Source organism: Pseudophryne corroboree, chromosome 11 (assembly GCF_028390025.1).
Source record: "Pseudophryne corroboree isolate aPseCor3 chromosome 11, aPseCor3.hap2, whole genome shotgun sequence".
Lineage (NCBI taxonomy): Eukaryota > Metazoa > Chordata > Amphibia > Anura > Myobatrachidae > Pseudophryne > Pseudophryne corroboree.
The window spans coordinates 117,585,197-117,608,762 of NC_086454.1; the positions used below are offsets into that span (position 1 = coordinate 117,585,197).

At 44.6% G+C, this 23,566-nt stretch overlaps 1 protein-coding gene across 3 annotated transcripts in view; it reads right to left on the reverse strand.

Moving 5' to 3' along the window:
* The window catches only part of AP2A2 (adaptor related protein complex 2 subunit alpha 2), a 186,317-nt gene that overhangs the window by 25,303 nt on the left and 137,448 nt on the right, over nt 1-23,566 (reverse strand). For 2 of the 3 annotated variants that reach the window (XM_063944761.1, XM_063944759.1), the window contains 5 exons: nt 23,257-23,423; nt 22,907-22,984; nt 19,058-19,140; nt 5,370-5,459; nt 4,677-4,800 (listed from right to left, as the gene is read on the reverse strand). In XM_063944761.1, coding sequence (XP_063800831.1) covers nt 4,677-4,800; nt 5,370-5,459; nt 19,058-19,140; nt 22,907-22,984; nt 23,257-23,423 — 542 coding nt within the window. The remainder of the gene's footprint in view (nt 1-4,676; nt 4,801-5,369; nt 5,460-19,057; nt 19,141-22,906; nt 22,985-23,256; nt 23,424-23,566) is intronic. The other variant, XM_063944760.1, reaches the window with a different exon arrangement.

A 23,566-nucleotide genomic window follows, 5' to 3' on the forward strand; every position in this document is an offset into this window, starting at 1 on the left:
GGCAGAGGCCATAAGTCCTCTGTGAGCATCTCTTGAAGTTCCGGGTACCAAGTCCTTCTTGGCCAATCCGGAGCCATGAGTATAGTTCTTACTCCTCTACATCTTATAATTCTCAGTACCTTAGGTATGAAAAGCAGAGGATGGAACACATACACCGACTGGTACACCCACGGTGTTACCAGAACGTCCACAGCTATTGCCTGAGGGTCTCTTAACCTGGCGCAATACCTGTCCCGTTTTTTGTTCAGACGGGACGCCATCATGTCCACCTTTGGTAATTCCCAACGGTTTACAATCATGTGGAAAACTTCCCCATGAAGTTCCCACTCTGCCGGGTGGAGGTCGTGCCTACTGAGGAAGTCTGCTTCCTAGTTTCCATTCCCGGAATGAAACACTGCTGACAGTGCTATCACATGATTTTCCGCCCAGCGAAAAGTCCTTGCAGTTTTTGCCACTGCCCTCCTGCTTCTTGTGCCGCCCTGTCTATTTACGTGGGCGACTGCCGTGATGTTTTATCCCACTGGATCAATACCGGCTGACCTTGAAGCAGAGGTCTTGCTAAGCTTAGAGCATTATAAATTTACCCTTAGCTATATTTATGTGGAGAAAAATCTCCAGACTTGATCACACTCCCTGGAAATTTTTTCCTTGTGTGACTGCTCCCCAGCCTCTCGGGCTGGCCTCCGTGGTCCCCAACATCCAAAACTGAATGCCGAATCTGTGGCCCTCTAGAAGATGAGCACTCTGTAACCACCACAGGAGAGACACCCTTGTCCTTGGATATAGGGTTATCCGCTGATGCATCTGAAGATGCGATCCGGACCATTTGTCCAGCAGATCCCACTGAAAAGTTCTTGCATGAAATCTGCCGACTGGAATTGCTTCGAAGGAAGTCACCATTTTTTTACCATGGCCCTTGTGCAATGATGCACTGATTTTAGGAGGTTCCTGACTAGCTCGGATAACTCCCTGGCTTTCTCTTCCGGGAGAAACACCTTTTTCTGGACTGTGTCCAGAATCATCCCTAAGCACAGGAGACTTGTTGTCGGGATCAGCTGCGATTTTGGAATCTTTAGAATCCACCCCTGCTGTTGTAACAGTATCCGAGATAGTGCTACTCCGACCTCCAACTGTTCCCTGGACTTTGCCCTTATCAGGAGATCGTCCAAGTAAGGGATAATTAAGACGCCTTTTCTTCGAAGAAGAACCATCATTTCGGCCATTACCTTGGTAAAGACCAGGGGTGCCGTAGACAATCCAAACGGCAGCGTCTGAAACTGATAGTGACAGTTCTGTACCACGAACCTGAGGTACCCTTAGTGATAAGGGCAAATTTGGGACATGGAGGTAAGCATCCCTGATGTCTCGGGACACCAGATAGTCCCCTTCTTCCCGGTTCGTTATCACTGCTCTGAGTGACTCCATCTTGATTTGAACCTTTGTAAGTGTTCAAATTTTTTTAGATTTAGAATAGGTCTCACCTAGCCTTCTGGCTTCAGTACCACAATATAGTGTGGAATAATACCCCTTTTCTTGTTGTAGGAGGGGTAATTTAATTATCACCTGCTGGGAATACAGCTCGTGAATTTTTTCCCATACTGCCTCCTTGTCGGAGGGAGACCTTGGTAAAGCAGCCTTCAGGAGCCTGCGCAGGGGAAACGTCTCGACATTCCAAACTGTACCCCTGGGATACTACTTGTAGGATCCAGGGGTCCTGTACGGTCTCAGCGTCATGCTGAGAGCTTGTCAGAAGCGGTGGAACGCTTCTGTTCCTGGGAATGGGCTGCCTGCTGCAGTCTTCTTCCCTTTCCTCTATCCCTGGGCAGATATGACTCTTATAGGGACGAAAGGACTGAAGCTGAAAAGACGGTGTCTTTTTCTGCAGAGATGTGACTTAGGGTAAAAACGGTGGATTTTCCAGCAGTTGCCGTGGCCACCAGGTCCGATGGACCGACCCCAAATAACTCCTCTTCCTTTATACGGCAATACACCTTTGTGCCGTTTGGAATCTGCATCACCTGACCACTGTCGTGTCCATAAACATCTTCTGGCAGATATGGACATCGCACTTACTCTTGATGCCAGAGTGCAAATATCCCTCTGTGCATCTCGCATATATAGAAATACATCCTTTAAATGCTCTATAGTCAATAAAATACTGTCCCTGTGAAGGGTATCAATATTTTTAGTCAGGGAATCCGACCAAGCCACCCCAGCTCTGCACATCCAGGCTGAGGCGATCGCTGGTCGCAGTATAACACCAGTATGTGTGTATATACTTTTTATGATATTTTTCCAGCCTCCTGTCAGCTGGCTCCTTGAGGACGGCCCTATCTATAGACGGTACCGCCACTTGTTCTGATAAGCGTGTGAGCGCCTTATCCACCCTAAGGGGTGTTTCCCAACGCGCCCTAACTTCTGGCGGGAAAGGGTATACCGCCCATATTTTCTATCGGGGGGAACCCACGCATCATCACACACTTCATTTAATTTATCTGATTCAGGAAAAACTACGGTAGTTTTTTCACATCCCACATAATACCCTCTTTTGTGGTACTTGTAGTATCAGAAATATGTAACACCTCCTTCATTGCCCTTAACGTGTGGCCCTAATAAGGAATACGTTTGTTTATTCACCGTCGACACTGGATTCAGTGTCCCTGTCTGTGTCTGTGTCGACCGACTAAAGTAAACGGGCGTTTTAAAACCCATGACGGTGTTTTTGAGACGTCTGGACCGGTACTAATTGTTTGTCGGCCGTCTCATGTCGTCAACCGACCTTGGCGCGTGTTGACATTATCACGTAATTCCCTAAATAAGCCATCCATTCCGGTGTCGACTCCCTAGAGAGTGACATCACTATTACAGGCAATTGCTCCGCCTCCTCACCAACATCGTCCTCATACATGTCGACACACACGTACCGACACACAGCACACACACAGGGAATGCTCTGATAGAGGACAGGACCCACTAGCCCTTTGGAGAGACAGAGGGAGAGTTTGCCAGCACACACCAAAAACGCTATAATTATATAGGGACAACCTTATATAAGTGTTTTCCCTTATAGCATCTTTTTTATATATTTCTAACGCCAAATTAGTGCCCCCCCTCTCTGTTTTAACCCTGTTTCTGTAGTGCAGTGCAGGGGAGAGCCTGGGAGCCTTCCCTCCAGCCTTTCTGTGAGGGAAAATGGCGCTGTGTGCTGAGGAGATAGGCCCCGCCCCTTTTTCGGCGGCCTCGTCTCCCGCTCTTAACGGATTCTGGCAGGGGTTAAATATCTCCATATAGCCCCCGGAGGCTATATGGGAGGTATTTTTAGCCAAAAAAGGTTTTCATTTGCCTCCCAGGGCGCCCCCCTCCCAGCGCCCTGCACCCTCAGTGACTGCCGTGTGAAGTGTGCTGAGAGGAAAATGGCGCACAGCTGCAGTGCTGTGCGCTACCTTAAGAAGACTGAGGAGTCTTCTGCCGCCGATTCTGGACCTCTTCTCGTTTCAGCATCTGCAAGGGGGCCGGCGGCGAGGCTCCGGTGACCATCCAGGCTGTACCTGTGATCGTCCCTCTGGAGCTAATGTCCAGTAGCCAAGAAGCCAATCCATCCTGCACGCAGGTGAGTTCACTTCTTCTCCCCTAAGTCCCTCGTTGCAGTGATCCTGTTGCCAGCAGGACTCACTGTAAAATAAAAAACCTAAGCTAAACTTTTCTAAGCAGCTCTTTAGGAGAGCCACCTAGATTGCACCCTTCTCGGCCGGGCACAAAAATCTAACTGAGGCTTGGAGGAGGGTCATAGGGGGAGGAGCCAGTGCACACCACCTGATCCTAAAGCTTTACTTTTTGTGCCCTGTCTCCTGCGGAGCCGCTATTCCCCATGGTCCTTTCAGGAACCCCAGCATCCACTAGGACGATAGAGAAATAAAAAAATGGTGGTGGACCAGTCTATACCCCATGGTACTGATATGGACCCAAGCATCCTCTAGGACGTAGGAGGGGTGGTCTTCTGTATACCGGCGGTCGGGCTCCCGGCGCTCAGTATACCGGCGCCGGGAGCCCGACAGCCGGCATACAGACACTTATTTTTCCTCGTGGGGGTCCACGACCCCCATAGAGGGAGAATAAAATAGTGTGGCGCGCGTAGTGCGCCACCGTGCCCGTAGCGTGGCGAGCGCAGCGAGCCCGCAAGGGGCTCATTTGCCCTCGCCACACTGTCGGTAAGCCGGCGGTCGGGCTCCCGGCGCCGGTATGCTGGTCGCCGGGAGCCCGACCGCCGGCCAGCCGTAGTGAACCCCGTAGGAGAAAGGTTGTGACCCCTTCTGTTGGGTACTATTAAGTCAAGTTATTCACCTCCATGGGGATGTTGGAATATTCATAAAGGAACATTTGTTCCAGAATAAAGTCACTCTGCTTGCCCTCACTGATCTGTTCTATGAGATCCATTGATAAAACTCAATGGATGCATTTGTCACTTTATATATTGTTCAGCATATACATATTATATGCATTCACTGACTTTAGTTATGATGAGTGGTATTCCTCTTCTATTTCAGTCCTGGCGGTACATGACCTATTGGGCAAACTTAAGGACTAAGGTTGAGAACCACTAGTCTATATGGTAATTCTCTCTACTTTGAAGAATGCACTATGAAACACTGTAGGCAAGCATTGGATAAGATACAAACCTGAACTGGATGTTTAGAACAGGGTCTTCCACAAATTCTTCCACACATTCAATATTAACCACTTGCTGCACCTGGGCTCCCCCATCCACTGTAGGTTCTACTGGCTTAGATTGCAGATTCAGGCATGGACACGAGTGTCAAGGAGCAGTGGTAATAAATAGAGACTTTTCATTGAGCGTGTGGTAAGCACCTAACACAGGATTTACGGAACACGGCTGCTTTCTAGAAGTTTTATTTAAATGTACACTAAAATTTGCAATATTCAGGCCCTTTCAGGTAAAAAAAAAAAATGTAGAAGGAGGGGGAATGGAGCCAAATAGGCGCTGCACGCATTACTCATACTTTACTAGCTTAGAAATGTAAAAAGACACAATTACACAGAACATGCATTATTTCTTTGTGATCTTTCCTGCACACAGCTTCATTGCAATAAAGGGTGAATGGACATTGCCATGTGTACGTAGTACAAGGGATTCAGAAGATTATGTACAAACTGTTCAAAAAATAAAAAGAACAAAGTATACTTCTATTATATAATTCCTATTTTCACAAGTAAAATGTGCAGAAATACATATTTGCCCCTGGATAGGCTAGGATGCTTCTGTCTGGATGGACTGCTTGCGATTTTTCTATTTAATCCACAAGAGATATAGGTGTATTATATATACTATCACTTGGGAAAAAAAAGGATATTGGCTTTAAGCTCATCTGAGCACATCAACGTTGGGGTGAAGTTCTGGAACTGAGAGGAAACCTTGTTGCCGATGAAGATAAACATACGACCTATGAGATATGGAAGTAAAACGTTAGGAGATATTTCAGTAAAAAAGGTGTACTACTTATAGGATAATGAGGGTAATTCTAACAAATAACCTTAATTGGTGCATCTATTTGGAATCCAGAAGAAAACGGCTTTTCAATTATTAAAGATTTACTCCCACAACAGCCCAACAGGTGTGTAAAGATTATACTATATATTACATACAAACATACAGAGACATTTAATCCGTCGTATCCTAATTTTCCTGTCCTAATTTTCCAGCACTTCCCTGTATTATTGCAGAAAGCATCCCGACAATACACAAGCTTTTCTATTAAGTACAGGCGTGTCTTCATACATCCCTGCTGCAGCTGTGCCAGGTCCCGTGAGACGCTGCTAGCGCAGAGCATCTATTTTGCTGTAAATGTGTCTAAGTAACAGGAGGCACCAGGAGACTGTGCGTAATCATTTGAGATGACACTTTTATATCTGTGTGCGACTGAGTCTCTGAATCTGCATATAAACTGCTACGATACAGAAGCCGCAGCTTTTCCATGCAAAGTTTTGTTGTGCGCCGTAAACAGACTCAGTCGCATGCAGATATACAAGTGTTGCATATCAAATTAATCAGCATAGTCTTCTGGTGCGTCCTAGTCACATCACACACATTTTTTGGTTAAATAAAAAAAAGACACAAAGTTAGCAGGGTTGCATGTGACCTGGAAGCGCTCTGGCGCAGCAAATTTAATAAGGGGGGAGGGGAAAAAGTGTTATGGTAGATTTACCATTGTTAACACTTTTTCCTGCGAAGTACACAGGGTTCCACAGGGAAACATTGGGGTGTAGAGTGGATCTTGATCCAGAGGCACCAACAGGTAAACCTTTAGCTGTCTGAGGATGTATAGGGGCCTCCTCTATAACCCCGCCTCCAGTCACTGAGATCTCAGTTTTGATAACCAGTCCAATGCAGGAGCAGGCAAGAGAGAAGGCAGATGTTAGTCACATAAGAACACATTCTCATGACAGGAGAAGGGACCAGTGGCTAATGCCATACAAACCCAAAGAAGCTAGAAGCGTCAGGGTGGGCGCCCTGTGAAACCCTGTGTACTTTGCAGAAAAAGTGTTAAAAATGACAAGTCTACCAGAACACTTCTTTTCTGCAGTAGGGTACACAGGTTTCCACAGGGAAACATTGAGACTGTCCTAAAGCAGTTCCTCAAGGAAGGCGCCTTAGCAGATGTAAGAATCCGCCACCCAAAGGAAGCATCCTGGGAGGCGAAGGTATCAAAGACATTTAACCTAAGAAATGTGTTCACCGAGGATCACGTAGCCGCCTTCCACAATTGTTCTGCGGATGCGCCACGGCGGGCCGCCTAAAAAGGTCCAACAGACCAGGTAGAATGGGCCTTACTTGCAGCAGGAGCTAAGAGTCCAGCCTGCGCATAAGCTTGAGCAATCACCATTCTAATTCATCTGGCCAAGGTTTGCTTGTTCGCAGGCCAGCCACGTTTGGGGAAACCAAACTGGACAAAGAGGGCATCCGACTGCCTAATAGAAGCAGTCCTCTCCACGTAGACACAGAGAGCCCTTACAACATCCAAAAAATGTTCTTAGGCAGACAAGTCCAAAGAGACACAGGGGGTGACTCAGACTGCATCACTGCAGCGATCGCAGTCTGAATTACTTTGTGCAGTGTGCACGGTCCGGACAACAGTGGAGTGTCTGGACCGTTGGGGGGGGGGGGGGGGGGGATGCGGCTGCGAAGGCAGGGAGCTACTCGCCAGGTACAAAAGCATTGCCGCCCTGCGATGATTGTGTATCTGTGCAGGGGGGGGCAGAACCAGACATGTGGGGTGGACAAACCCTGTGCTGGGCGTCCCCCCACATGTCTGTGAAACGGATCGTAGATGTGCTATATTTAGCACATCTACGAACAGATCTGAATTAGACTCAAATTCTGGAACTACAATCTCTTGGTTAAGGTGAAATGATGACACCACCTTCGGCAAATAACCGGTCACGGTGATAAATCAGAAAAAGTGGACGACAGGACAAAGCTTTTAAGTCTGACACCTGTCTTGCAGAGACAATAGCCAGCAAGAACAGGACCTTGGCCGTGAGCCATTTAAGGTCCACCGACTCAAGAGGTTCAAAGGGGGAGACTCTTGCAGGGCATTCAGCAAAACAGACGGATCCCATGGAGCCACTGGGGGGACATAGGGAGGCTGAATACGTTGAACACCCTGAGTGAACGTATGAACATCGGGTATAGAGGCAATCTTGCGCTGAAACCACACCGACAAGGCAGATATGTGAACCTTGAGGGAGGCCAGACGAAGACTTAAATCCAAGCCCCTTTGTAGAAAAGCCAGAATTCTGAAAGTCTTAAACCTACCAGCGTCCTAGTTCTTATCAGCACACCAGGTGCGAATAACCAGCACACCAGGTGAAATAGTATCCAAACCCTGTAATAAATCTGAGCAGAGGCCAGTTTGCGGGCCTTCAGCATAGTTTGAATAACCGCTTCAGTAACTCCTTTGGCTCTCAGGAGTGATGCTTTAAGAGCCATGCTGTCAAAGCCAGACTAGCCAGGTCCGGGAAGAGACGAGGGACCTGTACGATAGGTCTTGACACTCTGGAATTAGAAGGAGATGCCCTGTCAAGAGACCCTGCTGGTCTGAGAACCAATGGCGTCTGGGCAACGCCAGAACAACTAGGACTACCATTCCTCCTTCTTGCTTGTACTTCCGCAGTACCCTGGGTAGGAGTGACACCGGAGGGAATACGTAAGGCAGCCGAAAGTTCCACGGAACTGCCAGAGCATCCACGAATGGTGCCTGAGGAAACCTGGTCCTTGATCCAAAGATCGGAACTTTGTGGTTGTGTCGAGACGCCATTAGGTCTACATCTGGTAGGCCCCGCACGTCCACCAGCAGTTTAACGACTTCTTGATGAAGGCTCTACTCTCTGGAGCGAACGTACTTGCGACTGAGGACGTCTGCTTCCCAGTTTAGGACACCAGGAATGAACACTGCCGATATTGCAGGCAGATGGCGTTCTGCCCAGCAAAGGATCTTTGACACGTCCATCATTGCCATGCGGCTTCGAGTGCCACCTTGATGGTTTATGTATGCCATCGTGGTGGCGTTGTCTGCCTATACCTGAACAGGACTATTCCGAACTAGGAGGCAGGGCAAGGGATAGTGCATGGAACACTGCCCTCAACTCCAGAATGTTGATCGAGAGGAGCGATTACTTCTTGATTCGACGACCCTGGAACAAGTGTTGCTCCAACACCGTTCCTCATCCCCCCGCAGACTGGCGTCCGTTGTCAGTAGGACCCAGTTAGTTAATCATCCAGTATGGATGGCCGCTGTACAACTGCTGTTACTAGAGCCACCAGGACAGCGACAGACAAACCTCCGGAATCAACGAGACCATCTGGTAACTGATCCAATGAGGTAGGCCGTCCCACTTTGACAGGATCATCCGTTGCAGAGGACCAGAGTGAAATTGAGCGTACTATACCATGTCGAAAGACAGCACCATCAGGCCCAGGACTTGCATCGCAAAGTGTATCGACACTCTTGGGCGACGAATTAAGTGTTTTATCCTGTCCTGAAGTTTTAGGATTTTTTCTGGAGACAGGAACAGTCTCTGACTGTGTGTGTCTAAGAGTGCCCCTAGGTGCACCATGTTCTGAGCTGGGACCAGAGAGGACTACTTCTAAATTTATCAGCCACCCATGGGCTTGCAGGAAATCCAACGTCAAGTGCAAGTGACTGAGGAGGACTTCTTGAGAATTTGCCAGAATCATCCAAGTATGGGATGATTCTGATTCCTTGGCGATGGAGATGGGGAGTCATCACGGCCAAGACCTTGGTGAAGATCCGAGGAGCAGTTTCCAGTCCAAATTGCAGAGCCTGGAATTGGTAGTGAAGGTAGCCAATAGCAAACCGCAGGAACTGCTGATGTGACATGGCAATAGGAATATGCAGATATAGATCCTGTATATCCAGGGATACCATATACTGTAGTCTCCGGGTTCCATAGCCAGCACAACTGAGTGCAATGTTTCCATATACGAAACTTGGATACTCTCACAAACTTGTTCAGAGATTTGAGGTCGAGTATAGGCCGAAAAGACCCAATGGGTTTCGGTTGCAGAGCTTGCGCTTTCAACGGATCCGAAGGGAGAGCCATAGTGCAGAACTGGTGAGGGGGACGTCTCTTGAAGGAGACAACGTACCCATGAGAAACAACTTCCAGTACAACATGCGTCTGAAGTGGTCTTTAGCCAGACCTGGGCGAATTGTAAAAGTAGGCCTCCCACCCTGGGGTCCCCCAGGTGGAGGCCCACCCAGTCATGCAGCTGGCTTATGTTTTGCAGCGGGCCTACAGGCTGCCCAGGACTGTTTTGCCTTGGGCTTGGTGGTTTTGGGAGCACAAGATTGTCTCGGGTATGACTGACCCTTTTGGTACCATTTGCCTTCTGTGCAGAAAGATTAGTATTTGGGAGAAAAGCAGTTTTATCAGTTGGCAATTCTGACAATTTTATTAAGGTCTTCCCCAAACAAAATCTCCCCAGTGAAGGGAAGGACCTCCAAAGTCTTTTTGGAGTCCAGGTCCACTTTCCATGACCTCAACCACAGTATGCAGCACGCCAGGACAAACGTAGTCGACACCTCGGCTGCCAATACTCCTACCTCAGAGGAAGCCTCTTGAATATAATAAAATGCGGTGGTAATGCGATACAGGTTGAGTATCCCATATCCAAATATTCCGAAATACGGAATATTCCGAAATACGGACTTTTTTGAGTGAGAGTGAGATAGTGAAACCTTTGTTTTTTGATGGCTCAATGTACACAAACTTTGTTTAATACACAAAGTTATTAAAAATATTGTATTAAATGACCTTCAGGCTGTGTATATGAGGTGTATATGAAACATAAATGAATTGTGTGAATGTACACACACTTTGTCTAATGCACAAAGTTATAAAAAATATTGGCTAAAATGACCTTCAGGCTGTGTGTATAAGGTGCATATAAAACATAAATGCATTCTGTGCTTAGATTTAGGTCCCATCACCATGATATCTTATTATGGTATGCAATTATTCCAAAATACGGAAAAATCCGATATCCAAAATACCTCTGGTCCCAAGCATTTTGGATAAGGGAGACTCAACCTGTACAGGTATTGTCTGGCAGTGTCAGCAATATCCTCGGGCAGCTCCTCCTCTAATGCCTGAACTCACGCCTCATTATCTTTTGCAGCCCAAGAGGCAGCTATAGTGGGACTATGGATAGCCCCTGTTAAGGGAGTACACAGATTTCAGGCATCCCCTCCACACGCTTATCTGTCGGCTCCCTCAGTGAGGTGACAGGCAGAGTGGATGACACCACTAGGCGGGTGACAGGAGAATCCACCGGTGGTGGGGTCTCCCATTTGTTACACAACTCTGCAGGGAGAGGGAAGCAAGCCAAGGCCCGTTTGAGTATAGGGGATTTCTTTCCTGGATTAGACCAGGGTTCCCATCAGATGTCCACTAAATGATCAGAATGAGCTAAAACACTTTTAACCACCTTCTGCTGTTTAAACTTATCAGTTTTCTTTGCCACAGTAGCGGAATCCTGCCCTTCTGTGATCTGAAGGATATGCTTAAGAGCAACCACCAAGGCAGGGACATAAATCTGTAAGGAGGAAATCTAATCAGTAACACATGATTCAGTGTCTGACAGGACCGTACGCTCCCCCTCCTCTTCAGATGAGACATCAAGAGAGGTTTGTAGACTGACGAGGAAGCAACCCAATTAGAGGTTCCAGGGACACAGGAGTGACCTGGTGTAGACTTCTGTCTAAACAGAGATTGATCTAGTTGCTGCAGTTGGTTAGACAAATTTTCCACCCAAGGCGGGTTAACCATAAGGAAAATTTGTGATGGTAAAGGCACAGGTGGTACCACAGGGGGCGCAAGGCGTTCCACCAGAGTACCCAGCAGGGTAGTGAACGCTGCCCATAGTGATTCCTGACTAGGTGCGGGAGCTGCGGACTGACTGGTAGGTGTATGACAAGTATTACACAGATCATCATACAACAATTCCCCCTCGGATAAATCCTTGGAGCATGCTCTGCATGATGCAGGAGCTTCCACAGATTTATTTCCCTTTCTGCTAGACATTATAATGCAACAAATGGACTAACACAGTACGATTAATAAGCCAGACAAATATAGCAAAAACCTGTGGATAAAACAGGGTATAACGTGACTGTAACAGAGTAGAAATATACTTATATTGATATATAGATAAATACTGTGTATGACTATAGTGTCCCAAACACACCCAGCCCAGGGTACAGAATATAGTGACCGTTATATCTGGGAAACACAGAAAGTGAAACCATGCAACAGATATGGGCGCACACAGTCACACGCAATGCATAAATTATAATAACAATAAAGCTGCACTGGAGATATAGATATATAGAAAATAATATATATATATATATATATATATATATATATATATATATAGTGTACATTCGGCGGCACTCCGGTACAAAGAAGCATACAAGCAGGTTGATAGAAAACAACGTTTCGAAGTTTTTATTAACTTCGTCCTCAGGTTATAACACATACAATAACCACATACCTTTATATACCCTTCCCATGTGCAGGTGAGCTCCGGCGTGGGTCCGGCGTTCAGACGCCCACGAGTGACGTCATCCTGCCGTCCCGCCCACCGGAGGCATCACCCTGTAAACCAAAATACAAATACAGAAAACAATCAAAAGTGCACAAAAAGCATACAAATAAAACACAATATTAAAACAAGCACAGATACAGTACACGCAAATGTCAATAGACCCTTAATATTGTAATGGTTCCCGCTGAGAGATCAATACCACGGATCAAAATCACCAGTCTAACACGTTGACACCGGACACAAGTATGCTATAAAAAGCAATGCAGTCCCAATGTCTCATTGAGACCCCTTGGTGCCAGCGTCTGTAATTCATGTATCCATTTAGATTCCTTTTGTAACAACATTAAAGATCTGTTGCCCCCTCTCACTTTGACTGGTACATGATCAATGATAATATATTTTAAACACGCCACACTATGTTTAGCGACTGCGAAATGCCGAGCTACCGGCTGATCGCTGGTCCCACTCAGGATAGCTTTTCTGATGGCTAATTTATGATTCGCCATCCGTTCCCTGAGTGTGCAGTCAGTTTTACCCACATAGTGCAAACCACAGGGGCAACTAATCAAATAAATGATAAACTTAGTCGTACATGTGAGTCTAAATTTGATGGTATATTTTTTCCACTAAAGGGATGATGGAAAATACTACCTGTCAGCAGGGATCTACAGGTCGTACAATTTAAACACCTGAAACAACCTTTACGAAGGGCAAGAAAGGTATTCTGTTCACTTTGTCTGGCAGCCAAATCAGTGACGTCAGTCTTAACTAGCCAGTCCCTGAGATTTCTTCCCCTGGTATACGTGGGCATGATACTAGTCTCAGTCATGTTTAAATCACCATCTGACTTGATCATTGGCCAAAGTGATTTAGCCACCTTAGAAATGACTCCACTCTTGGTGTTAAAATGATTAACCCAAGGTAACCTTGATCTGGTAGATGGTTTTACTTGTTGTGTCAGCAAGGATTGTCTATTGATACTGAGGGCTTTCTCTTTAGCCTGCAACAATCTATCCAGAGGGTATCCCCTCTGACTGAACTTTACAATCATCTCATCAATCCTGGCAATGGCATTTTCTCGTACACTACAAATCCTCACAGCTCGTAAGAACTGCGAGTATGGTAACCCATATTTAGATGGAAGGGGATGAAAACTAGAAAAATGTAGCACAGTATTACGATCAGTGCTTTTCTGATATAAGTCAGTCGACAAAATTCCATCCCTGCACTGAACCAATACATCCAAAAAATTAACACTGTCGCTACTCATATTGAAGGTGAACTTGATTGGATGATTAGATTGATTGTGTGTGCTGATGAAATTCTGTAGTATCTCCTCCGATTTAGACCAGATGACGAACACGTCATCAATATATCTGAGATACAACACAATGGCCTCAGAAATACCAACATTGTCAAAAAAGATTTCCTGCTCAGCTACAAACATATATGAGTTAGCATACGACGGGGCCACAGGGGACCCCATCGCACACCCAGATGTCTGCAGGTAAAACCTGCCATCAAAAATAAAATAATTGTGAGTCAAGATCATTTCTAACAACTCAATCACAAAATCTACATCTGGCCCAGTGTATAGAGGATTCCCCTCAATGAGTCTACGCACTGCTAGTAACCCTGCATTGTTGGGAATGACTGTATACAGACTAGAAATGTCTATACTGCACAAAATACTGTTAGCTGGAATCTTCCCCAATTTTTGCAAGTGATTAATAAAGGAAGTCGTATCAAGCAGATATCTATTCCTACTAACAATGCAAGGTTGAAGCAAGGTGTCAAGATAAGTGGCTACTTTTTGAAAGAGCCCATTACGGGCCGCAATAATGGGGCGCCCAGGTGGATTCTCTAGCGACTTATGTATTTTGGGCAATGAGTATAGCACCGGAACAACCGGATAATCCACAATTAATGCTTTCATTAGATTATTACTAATTACCCCCGTCTCTACTGCCACCTGTAATTTATCATGCAAAATTTGTGCAAACTGACCAGTCGGATCACCCTTCAACAATTTATATACGGTACCATCATTTAGTTGTCGATATAATTCATGTTTGTATGTAACCAAATCCTGTATCACGATACCCCCACCTTTGTCGGCGGGGCGTATCGTGATATCAGTATATGATGCCAAATCTCTAAGCGCATCATATTCAATCTTACTCAAATTATTGTAACACTTGGACTTAGATTCTGAAACAATCCCAACAGATACAGTGTGATTCAATAATCGTCCATAAGTCTTAATGGTGGCATTACTGGAAACAGGATCAAATTTGCTACGATTTTGTAATTTTAACAACTTAGGAGGCAACACCTCCTCCACAACAACTGGTGTTAAGTTCTTACTGCCTCTAAAGTGCTCATGTAGCTTTAATTGGCGGTTCAGTTTGTACCTCTCCACTTCCCACTGAAAGGAATCAAATTTAACCGTAGGGACGAATGAGAGTCCCTTTCTTAGTACCTGTAATTCCGTGGTGGTAAAATGATGAGTGGACAGATTAAACACTATCTCTTCCGATAAAGGGGGGGACGTCCCACTCTGCCTCGTCCTCGTCCTTTGGCACTGGCCACCTCTGCGCGTCCACCGCCTCTGTCGGCGCCTGTATCCTTGGTCCGTACCCCTAAAGGGGACCTAGTAGTGGAAGTGGTGGTATCGGAAGGGATGTCAGAATCACTAGTATTCTTATCCGCCGATGAATCGGATTGCCAAAGCTGCTTATAGTTCCGTTGTCTGCCAAATCGTTGTCGGTCATTCCGGGTCCCACATGCCCACAAGTATACCCGATTTTGTTCGTAGTCGGCGTTAACTTTTGCCAGTTTCTGTCTCTTAAATTGAATTAAATCTTTTCGATATACAGAAATTTGATTATCAAGTTTTTCCATCCAATTACACCGTGTATCACTGACAATCGTCTCCTTATATTTCTGTTCAAAAGACACGATTTTCTCTCTTGCAATTGTCAGTTCACGTGTGGATTCCTCAATTACTAACAGGAGGAGATCAAAACTACATTTGTTTAGAATCGCTATCCAGCGTTTACAGAAAGTGGTATTGAAGCGCCCGATGGTCGGGGCATTGCGAATTCTAAACCCACGTGGTATGCGTTTATCCTTATAATAGTCACTCAAAGTGATACCGTGGTAAAGGTAGTCAATCTCCTTCTGTTTCAATTTAAGCCAGTCTCTATATAACATGTCAGCAGACTGTATATCAATGTCATCCTTGAGACCTCTATCCCGTAAAATGGCATCAGCCTCAGCCTCAGAAAAAGTTAGGGTAGTTCCTTGTGTCAATAATGATAAATTGACATGCTCGACTGCATCTGTGCCTGATGCAACATTCAGTTCAGCCATAGCCAGCTGACAGGTAGTGAGGCACACAGAGAAAGCGAATGAACTATATCTTATGGGTGCTTAAGCCATGAACAAGCTACTACCTGCAAGGCAGCCTGTCCACCTCTATACAATTCCTTTGGCAGCACTCCCAGTCTCAGAGTATATCGGTCCGGTGCCCTCCTGACCCGTATGGCAACGGGTATAACGTAGTGTACATTCGGCGGCACTCCGGTACAAAGAAGCATACAAGCAGGTTGATAGAAAACAACGTTTCGAAGTTTTTATTAACTTCGTCCTCAGGTTATAACACATACAATAACCACATACCTTTATATACCCTTCCCATGTGCAGGTGAGCTCCGGCGTGGGTCCGGCGTTCAGACGCCCACGAGTGACGTCATCCTGCCGTCCCGCCCACCGGAGGCATCACCCTGTAAACCAAAATACAAATACAGAAAACAATCAAAAGTGCACAAAAAGCATACAATAGACAATCCTTGCTGACACAACAAGTAAAACCATCTACCAGATCAAGGTTACCTTGGGTTAATCATTTTAACACCAAGAGTGGAGTCATTTCTAAGGTGGCTAAATCACTTTGGCCAATGATCAAGTCAGATGGTGATTTAAACATGACTGAGACTAGTATCATGCCCACGTATACCAGGGGAAGAAATCTCAGGGACTGGCTAGTTAAGACTGACGTCACTGATTTGGCTGCCAGACAAAGTGAACAGAATACCTTTCTTGCCCTTCGTAAAGGTTGTTTCAGGTGTTTAAATTGTACGACCTGTAGATCCCTGCTGACAGGTAGTATTTTCCATCATCCCTTTAGTGGGAAAAAATATACCATCAAATTTAGACTCACATGTACGACTAAGTTTATCATTTATTTGATTAGTTGCCCCTGTGGTTTGCACTATGTGGGTAAAACTGACTGCACACTCAGGGAACGGATGGCGAATCATAAATTAGCCATCAGAAAAGCTATCCTGAGTGGGACCAGCGATCAGCCGGTAGCTCGGCATTTCGCAGTCGCTAAACATAGTGTGGCGTGTTTAAAATATATTATCATTGATCATGTACCAGTCAAAGTGAGAGGGGGCAACAGATCTTTAATGTTGTTACAAAAGGAATCTAAATGGATACATGAATTACAGACGCTGGCACCAAGGGGTCTCAATGAGACATTGGGACTGCATTGCTTTTTATAGCATACTTGTGTCCGGTGTCAACGTGTTAGACTGGTGATTTTGATCCGTGGTATTGATCTCTCAGCGGGAACCATTACAATATTAAGGGTCTATTGACATTTGCGTGTACTGTATCTGTGCTTGTTTTAATATTGTGTTTTATTTGTATGCTTTTTGTGCACTTTTGATTGTTTTCTGTATTTGTATTTTGGTTTACAGGGTGATGCCTCCGGTGGGCGGGACGGCAGGATGACGTCACTCGTGGGCGTCTGAACGCCGGACCCACGCCGGAGCTCACCTGCACATGGGAAGGGTATATAAAGGTATGTGGTTATTGTATGTGTTATAACCTGAGGACGAAGTTAATAAAAACTTCGAAACGTTGTTTTCTATCAACCTGCTTGTATGCTTCTTTGTACCGGAGTGCCGCCGAATGTACACTACGTTATACCCGTTGCCATACGGGTCAGGAGGGCACCGGACCGATATACTCTGAGACTGGGAGTGCTGCCAAAGGAATTGTATATATATATATATATATATATATATATATATATATATATATATATATATATATATATATATATATATATATATATATATATATATATATATATATCCATACATCGCTGCCAGCACAGTCAGAAACTCTAAAATCATGCAGGATAGGCCAATACTGTTATTGGGCTAAAAAGACTTATTACCGTGCGGTAACTCACCGCACCTAATAGGATATCGGCCAAAGTATTATTCATATAAAGGAGCTATTTTACAAACTGACACCTTTTCCATAAACCGCAAAAATGTAATAAAATCAGTAAACCTCTAATATTCCTGGAAACTTATATAAAACAATGAGGAGTCTTGTTTGTGTATTGAGAACACCGCAGAAAAAGGCTAATCTGCACGCAATCATACTGCACACACTACAAATACCATGTAAATTGCAAAAGGTGTGTGATATTAAAGGCAGCATGTAAGTCAACAATGAACACTGGTTTCTGACCAATAAGGCAAAGTGAGTGTTACTGTACTCAGGGCCGGCCCTAACGAATATGATGCCCTAGGCAAGATTTTGGCTGGTGCCGCCCCCCCCCCCTAGCACCTCTGCTATTTCACCTCTGACCCTGCACCCCTTTCCCAGCACCATCACCCCTCATCCATAGCACATAGCAGTTTGATGCTCCTACCCCCTATATTTTAAATAGGAACAGTGCACACATTCAGCGAACAACCCAAGAAAGGGGCGTGTTCCTGCTGGGAAGGGGCATGGCCAGACAATAATACCCCCAACTCAAATTACGCCACACAGTAGGGCAACTTTATTCACATTTTATCATGCGATAGTGTCCCTTATTCACGTTACATCACACAGTAGTACCACTGTACCTTATAGATGTTACTCCTCACAATAGTGCCCCATATTCCCATTAGTTACATCACACAGTATTGCTCCTTATTCACATTACACCACACCATATTGCTCATTATTCACATTAGACCACACAATAGTGCCCTTTCTATATGTTACACCACACAGTAGAGAAACTTATGCACATAATGCCACACATTAGTAATGCATTTATACACATATCATCACACAGTAATACCCTTTACACATATGACACACATTATTGATGTCCTTATAAACATACACTGTGGCTGTATCTGCATACGAAATGCTACGTTATAGTGATTTTCAGGAATAAACTAACCTAATATTTTGTATGCAGATACAGCCACAGTCACACACAGAATATAGGCATGCTGCATATCATTTTAATCAGCAGAAGCTGCTTGTCGTACGTATGTCAAATGCCGTAAGCATTTGCCTAGTTTGCCTATACCTAGGCTGGCTCTGACAGTACATCATTGTTTGAATACAAAATGCAAAGAATCTTAAAAAAACCTACTGGTGGCTTGGAAGCATAGTAGACGGGTAATAAAAAAATAAATTAAAAAATCCTTCCATCATGGATGGGTTTCTATTCTCTGTTTCATATTTTTTTCCCAGCAGAAGTATTTTAGCTTCCAGCAGTTTAATGTAGCCTGTGACTGTAGTTGGAGCACAGACAGCTACTGCCACAGCACGGATTAGTAGTTGCTAAGCGTTTTGCCCATTTAGGCTACATGTAAACACTAGTCTGACCCCAGACTATATGCTGCACGATAATGAATATGGCTCTTCCAGCCATAAGACATTCTCCTATGCTTGAAAAATCAACGTGGATTTCGTTGGACTAACCCTAGCCCCTTTAATGAAGATTACAAATTGTTAGCATACTGTATGTCAAATAATGCCAACTCTTCTGTAACGTTTTTGTTCAACACCATCTAAGATGACATCACAGATACTTACCCAGATTTTGACGAAACTCTGATTTCAAGCCAATTTGAAGTAGCTGGTTCTCAAACAGGACACCATTATTTTTGCAGATAAACCTTGAAGAAAAAAAAAAAAATAAGGAAGAAATAAAAAAATGCCCTAAATCTTCTTTCCTAGGCAATGCTAACTCAATAGACCAGCACTACGTACATCACGTACATACTACTCTATTTATAGTGTTTGTCCTTAGAGGCCGATTGTTGGTTATACAGACGTTATATAAAACCAGCTTATACAGTGTCGGAGATGGATATACAGAAACGCTTATGCATGAGGTGCATTTCTATTGCAGCTCAGTTCAAATTAAGGTAAAAATATGTAAAAAAGCACAGACGAGCGCACTTTATGGGTACAAATAATCATAAATATGGTGTTAACAGTATATGCAAATGAATAACAAAAATTCTAATAAAAATAAATGACTAAAAAAATAAAATAAATGGAATAGCGGTTATATATAAATATCAGGGTAGTAGCTTCCTTGCAAAAGAAAGTCCTGTATGAAACGCATTGGTGAACCTACTATAAAGCGCAGCCCTACCAGTAACAAGTCTTTCCCTGCTACTGTATGTCATCCCACCACGTCATTTCTTGTTTTCATACATCGAGTGAAGTGCATGGAGCAGAAGCGAAAGACGGGACCTGTGGGACACCCTGGCAACACTAACAACATGCACCAAGCCGGAGGAGCAGCACAGGTATAGTTAGGGTAAGAACCAGCTACCTGGACTGTTCATGATTAGCTGCTTACAATTCTTCTCAGTGGAGCTTTAAACATTACCAAACCCCTCCTCTGTCTCTTTAACTCTACAGTATATCCCTATTTGTGTAGATACCTCTTGGTTTCACTACTTTATCTCACCAAAGTGCCCTGTCCCATTACCTGCTGCTCCTCTCTCTCCTGCAAAAACACTCCTTATTCCCAGTGCTTTTTAAGTGATTCATCTCCCTTTACTATCGCCACTACGTCAGTAAGTTTAGTTTTTTCATTTGTTTTCTGTTCATTTTATTTTTATATTCATTTATGCTTTATTTTTATTCATTTGCATATACTTTTGCTACCATTCTGTGCTTTTTACAGTATCACCAACATATCCATGCTCACACAAAACTTAAGCAGGGTACACACTGGGCGATCTCCCCTAGTTAATTATCAGCGCTATATCGCTGATTGCTAATTAGGGGAGATCGCCAGCACATACACATTGAACGTTATCGATGTACGATATAGTTCAGTGCCGTCATTCCCCACACATGCAGCTCAGAGACAGTTTACACTGAGCTGCAGGTTTGGTAAATCATGGATGAGAGAGAACGACAAGCGGATGCGCGCATCGTTCATCCATACACATTGGACGATATGAAGACCACTCTTGCAAAACAGATCGTTATCGTTCATATCATAATGTGTTGTCGCCCAGCGTGTATGGGGCTTTACATTAGTACATCTTTACTAGAAGCTGCATGGCAGTATCATGAAGATTAATTAGAAAACAAAGATAAAAAATAATGTGTGTTAAGAGGTGGAAGAGAAGCAGATGATAACATCTGAAATAATCTGGAGAGAGAGAATGGGAGAAGTTCAATAATGCCTTTTATCTCGCCCAGTGCTGCTGTCTTAATACCTGGACAAAAGAAACTGATAGTAACTGTATTAAAAACATAGTAGATAAATGATACCCACATAACGATGCATGCATAAGTCAGAGGGGTCACAGGCGTACACCTGGTGCATCTCCCCTGAATTATTGGCCTTGTTACATGGCTAGATGGAATATCTTTGCATGTAACAGCTTGCCTTATTAAAAGCAGCAGTGACTAAGTGGGAAGGAAAAAAAAAAAGTGAAATACCCATAATTCCTTTAAGGAGTTTCTCTAAGTCTGTAAGCAAATGTGGAAGGATTTCATTTTGGTAGACTATGGGGTCTATTTACTAAGCCTTGGATGGAGATAAAGTGGCTGGAGATAAAGTACCAGCCAATCAGCTCCTAACTGCTATTCCACAGGCTGTGTTTGAAAAATGACAGCTAGGAGCCGATTGGCTGGTACTTTATCTCCAGCGACTTTATCTCCATCCAAGGTTTAGTAAATATACCCCTAAGTTTTGTGCAGAGAACGGTAGTGTAGGTTTAAGTATTAGTCTTATACTCCATTACTGCAGGTAATTGGCTTGGCTATAAAATTAAAGGTAGAACACTCCTTCAACCACTACAGCATCCTATGAAGTGACAGCTAGGAAGGTTGCTTCACCAACTGGGTGTTCAGTAACAGCCGCTCTAGCAAAGGAAAGAAGCTGGCAGCACCATGGACAGCATCAATATGCCATGTGACTGAATAGTGGTGGATAGTACCGTACATACTCGAGTATAAGCAGACTTTTTCAGCACTTTTTTTTGTGCTGAAAAAGCCCCCTCGGCTTATGCTCGAGTCAGGAAGGAGGGACACGGAGGGCACAGCGCGCGCCTCTGTGTCCCTCCTGCGTCTCCGGCGGGTCTATTAAATTAAGTACTCGTTCGTGAGCTCTGATTGGCTCACAGACCGGCACTTCGTTTAACAGACCCGCCGTGGCCGCCGGAGACGCAGGAGGGACATAGGAGAGGCGCGCGCTGTGCCCTCCATGTCCCTCCTTCACAAGACAGCGCGGGAGCGGCGGAGGATAAGTTATACCTGGCACTGGGGGAGCATATTTGGCACTTGGGAATGGGGGGGGCATTATCTGGCACTGTGGGGGCATATCTGGCAGTATGAGGGCTGTGTACGGCTAGAGCTGCATTTCCCACCCTAGGCTTATACTTAAGTCAATAACTTTTCCCAGGTTTTTGTGGTAAAATTAGGTGCCTTGGCTTATATTCGGGTTGACTTATACTCGAGTATATACGGTAGTTAAAAATAGTTCTACTCAGGAACACCACACTAATTACAAAACAAACTTCATTTTAGGAGGAAAGACGGTTTAATACGTGTTACCACTCCACTTCATGTGCAACACATCTCTAAAAACAGGGGGACTGAAACATTGCCATAGAAAAAGGCATTTATGTATACAAACAATTCCGTATTTTTGAAATCCCCTAACGTTGCCTCCCTTTTTCAAAGTTCTGCCATTAATACCTTGAAAATCGAACACTGGCGTAAAGAGGAAAGGTGGACCATCACTTTAAGCATATCTATTTACTTGTAACACTTAACATATCAGTTTAGTGATATTCCATAATCAAAGGGAAACCCCTATTAGCTCATCCCAAGCAATGTAAATGAGAAATGCCCAAAGAGGGCACAACGGGGGCTGTAGTAGAGAGGTCTTTATTACACACCTTTATAAATGCACAGTACATGCCAGACCGCATGTAATCTCATGATGGACCACATATTATCCAATATGGGTTTAGAATCAAGGAAAGATCTAATTAAGAGCACATGCATGTATTCCATGTTACTAAATGATATATCAGGAAATTACATTTCCATATTGGGGGAAGAGGCGAGAGCATTTTATTCTGTGGAGGGAAAACAAACGTCAATAGATGGCTTCTTCTCTTGGAACGAACTGCAAAATCCTCAAGAAAAACAGCGCCATTCCCAGCTGGTAACAGAACCCTACTCCTCCGTGCCTTTAACCCTTCACTGTGCTGCATTTGGAAGTTGGAGTAAAAATTACATTCCTAGTTTCTTAATGTAGACTAATGAAGCCCAGAACCTATGGCTGAGTCCCTGCTGTTTTAAAGCCACAAGCATCTACAAATGAGGAAGCCGGACAGCAGCAGTGAAAGGTGAATGGTAGATGAAACCAGATGTGTCGCTCATTGGGTTGGGTTTGCTTACTTGTGGAAGAAATCCTCTGCATCGTGCACAGAAGGGTCTGGCTCCGCAGATGCCCCTTCTATGGGAGTTGGGACATCACTGTATCGGGCGTCGGCGGCAAAGAGGAAAACCAAGGGGAGAAGAGGCAGCAACACGGAGCACTGTTAGTTCCCCTAATCCCAGCATGCACTCTAGCAAACATCTTTATATCAACTTACATTCCAAATATAAGACACATATAAAAGACATGGCTGTCGGCTAAAGCTTGGGCAAGTAATAGCGTCCCATTAGAGCATCCAATTTGGACTAGTAATCTACAAGTCTTCAATGCACACACACACACACATTGTATTTCAGAGCTAGCAACCTACCTTCCAAAGTTGTCTTCTGCACCTGTAGCGACCGCAGCAACAGGCAGTGATGCATCTGCAAAGACATCCACAAGCAGACTTCCGGAGGAGTTAGCAGAGGGCGCACCTGGACTGGCAGCAGAAGGACCACCCAGGCCCAAGAGGTCAGCAGAAGGAGAAGGAGTAGACTGTACAAAAAGACAACCAATATATTACAATACAAAGCAACAATAGAACCGTACGTTATCAGAAGGCGGTACATCTTAGTTTCGGCAAGACAGATGGATTAGACGAGAACTAGAACATCTAAGCCACTAAATAATATGCACAA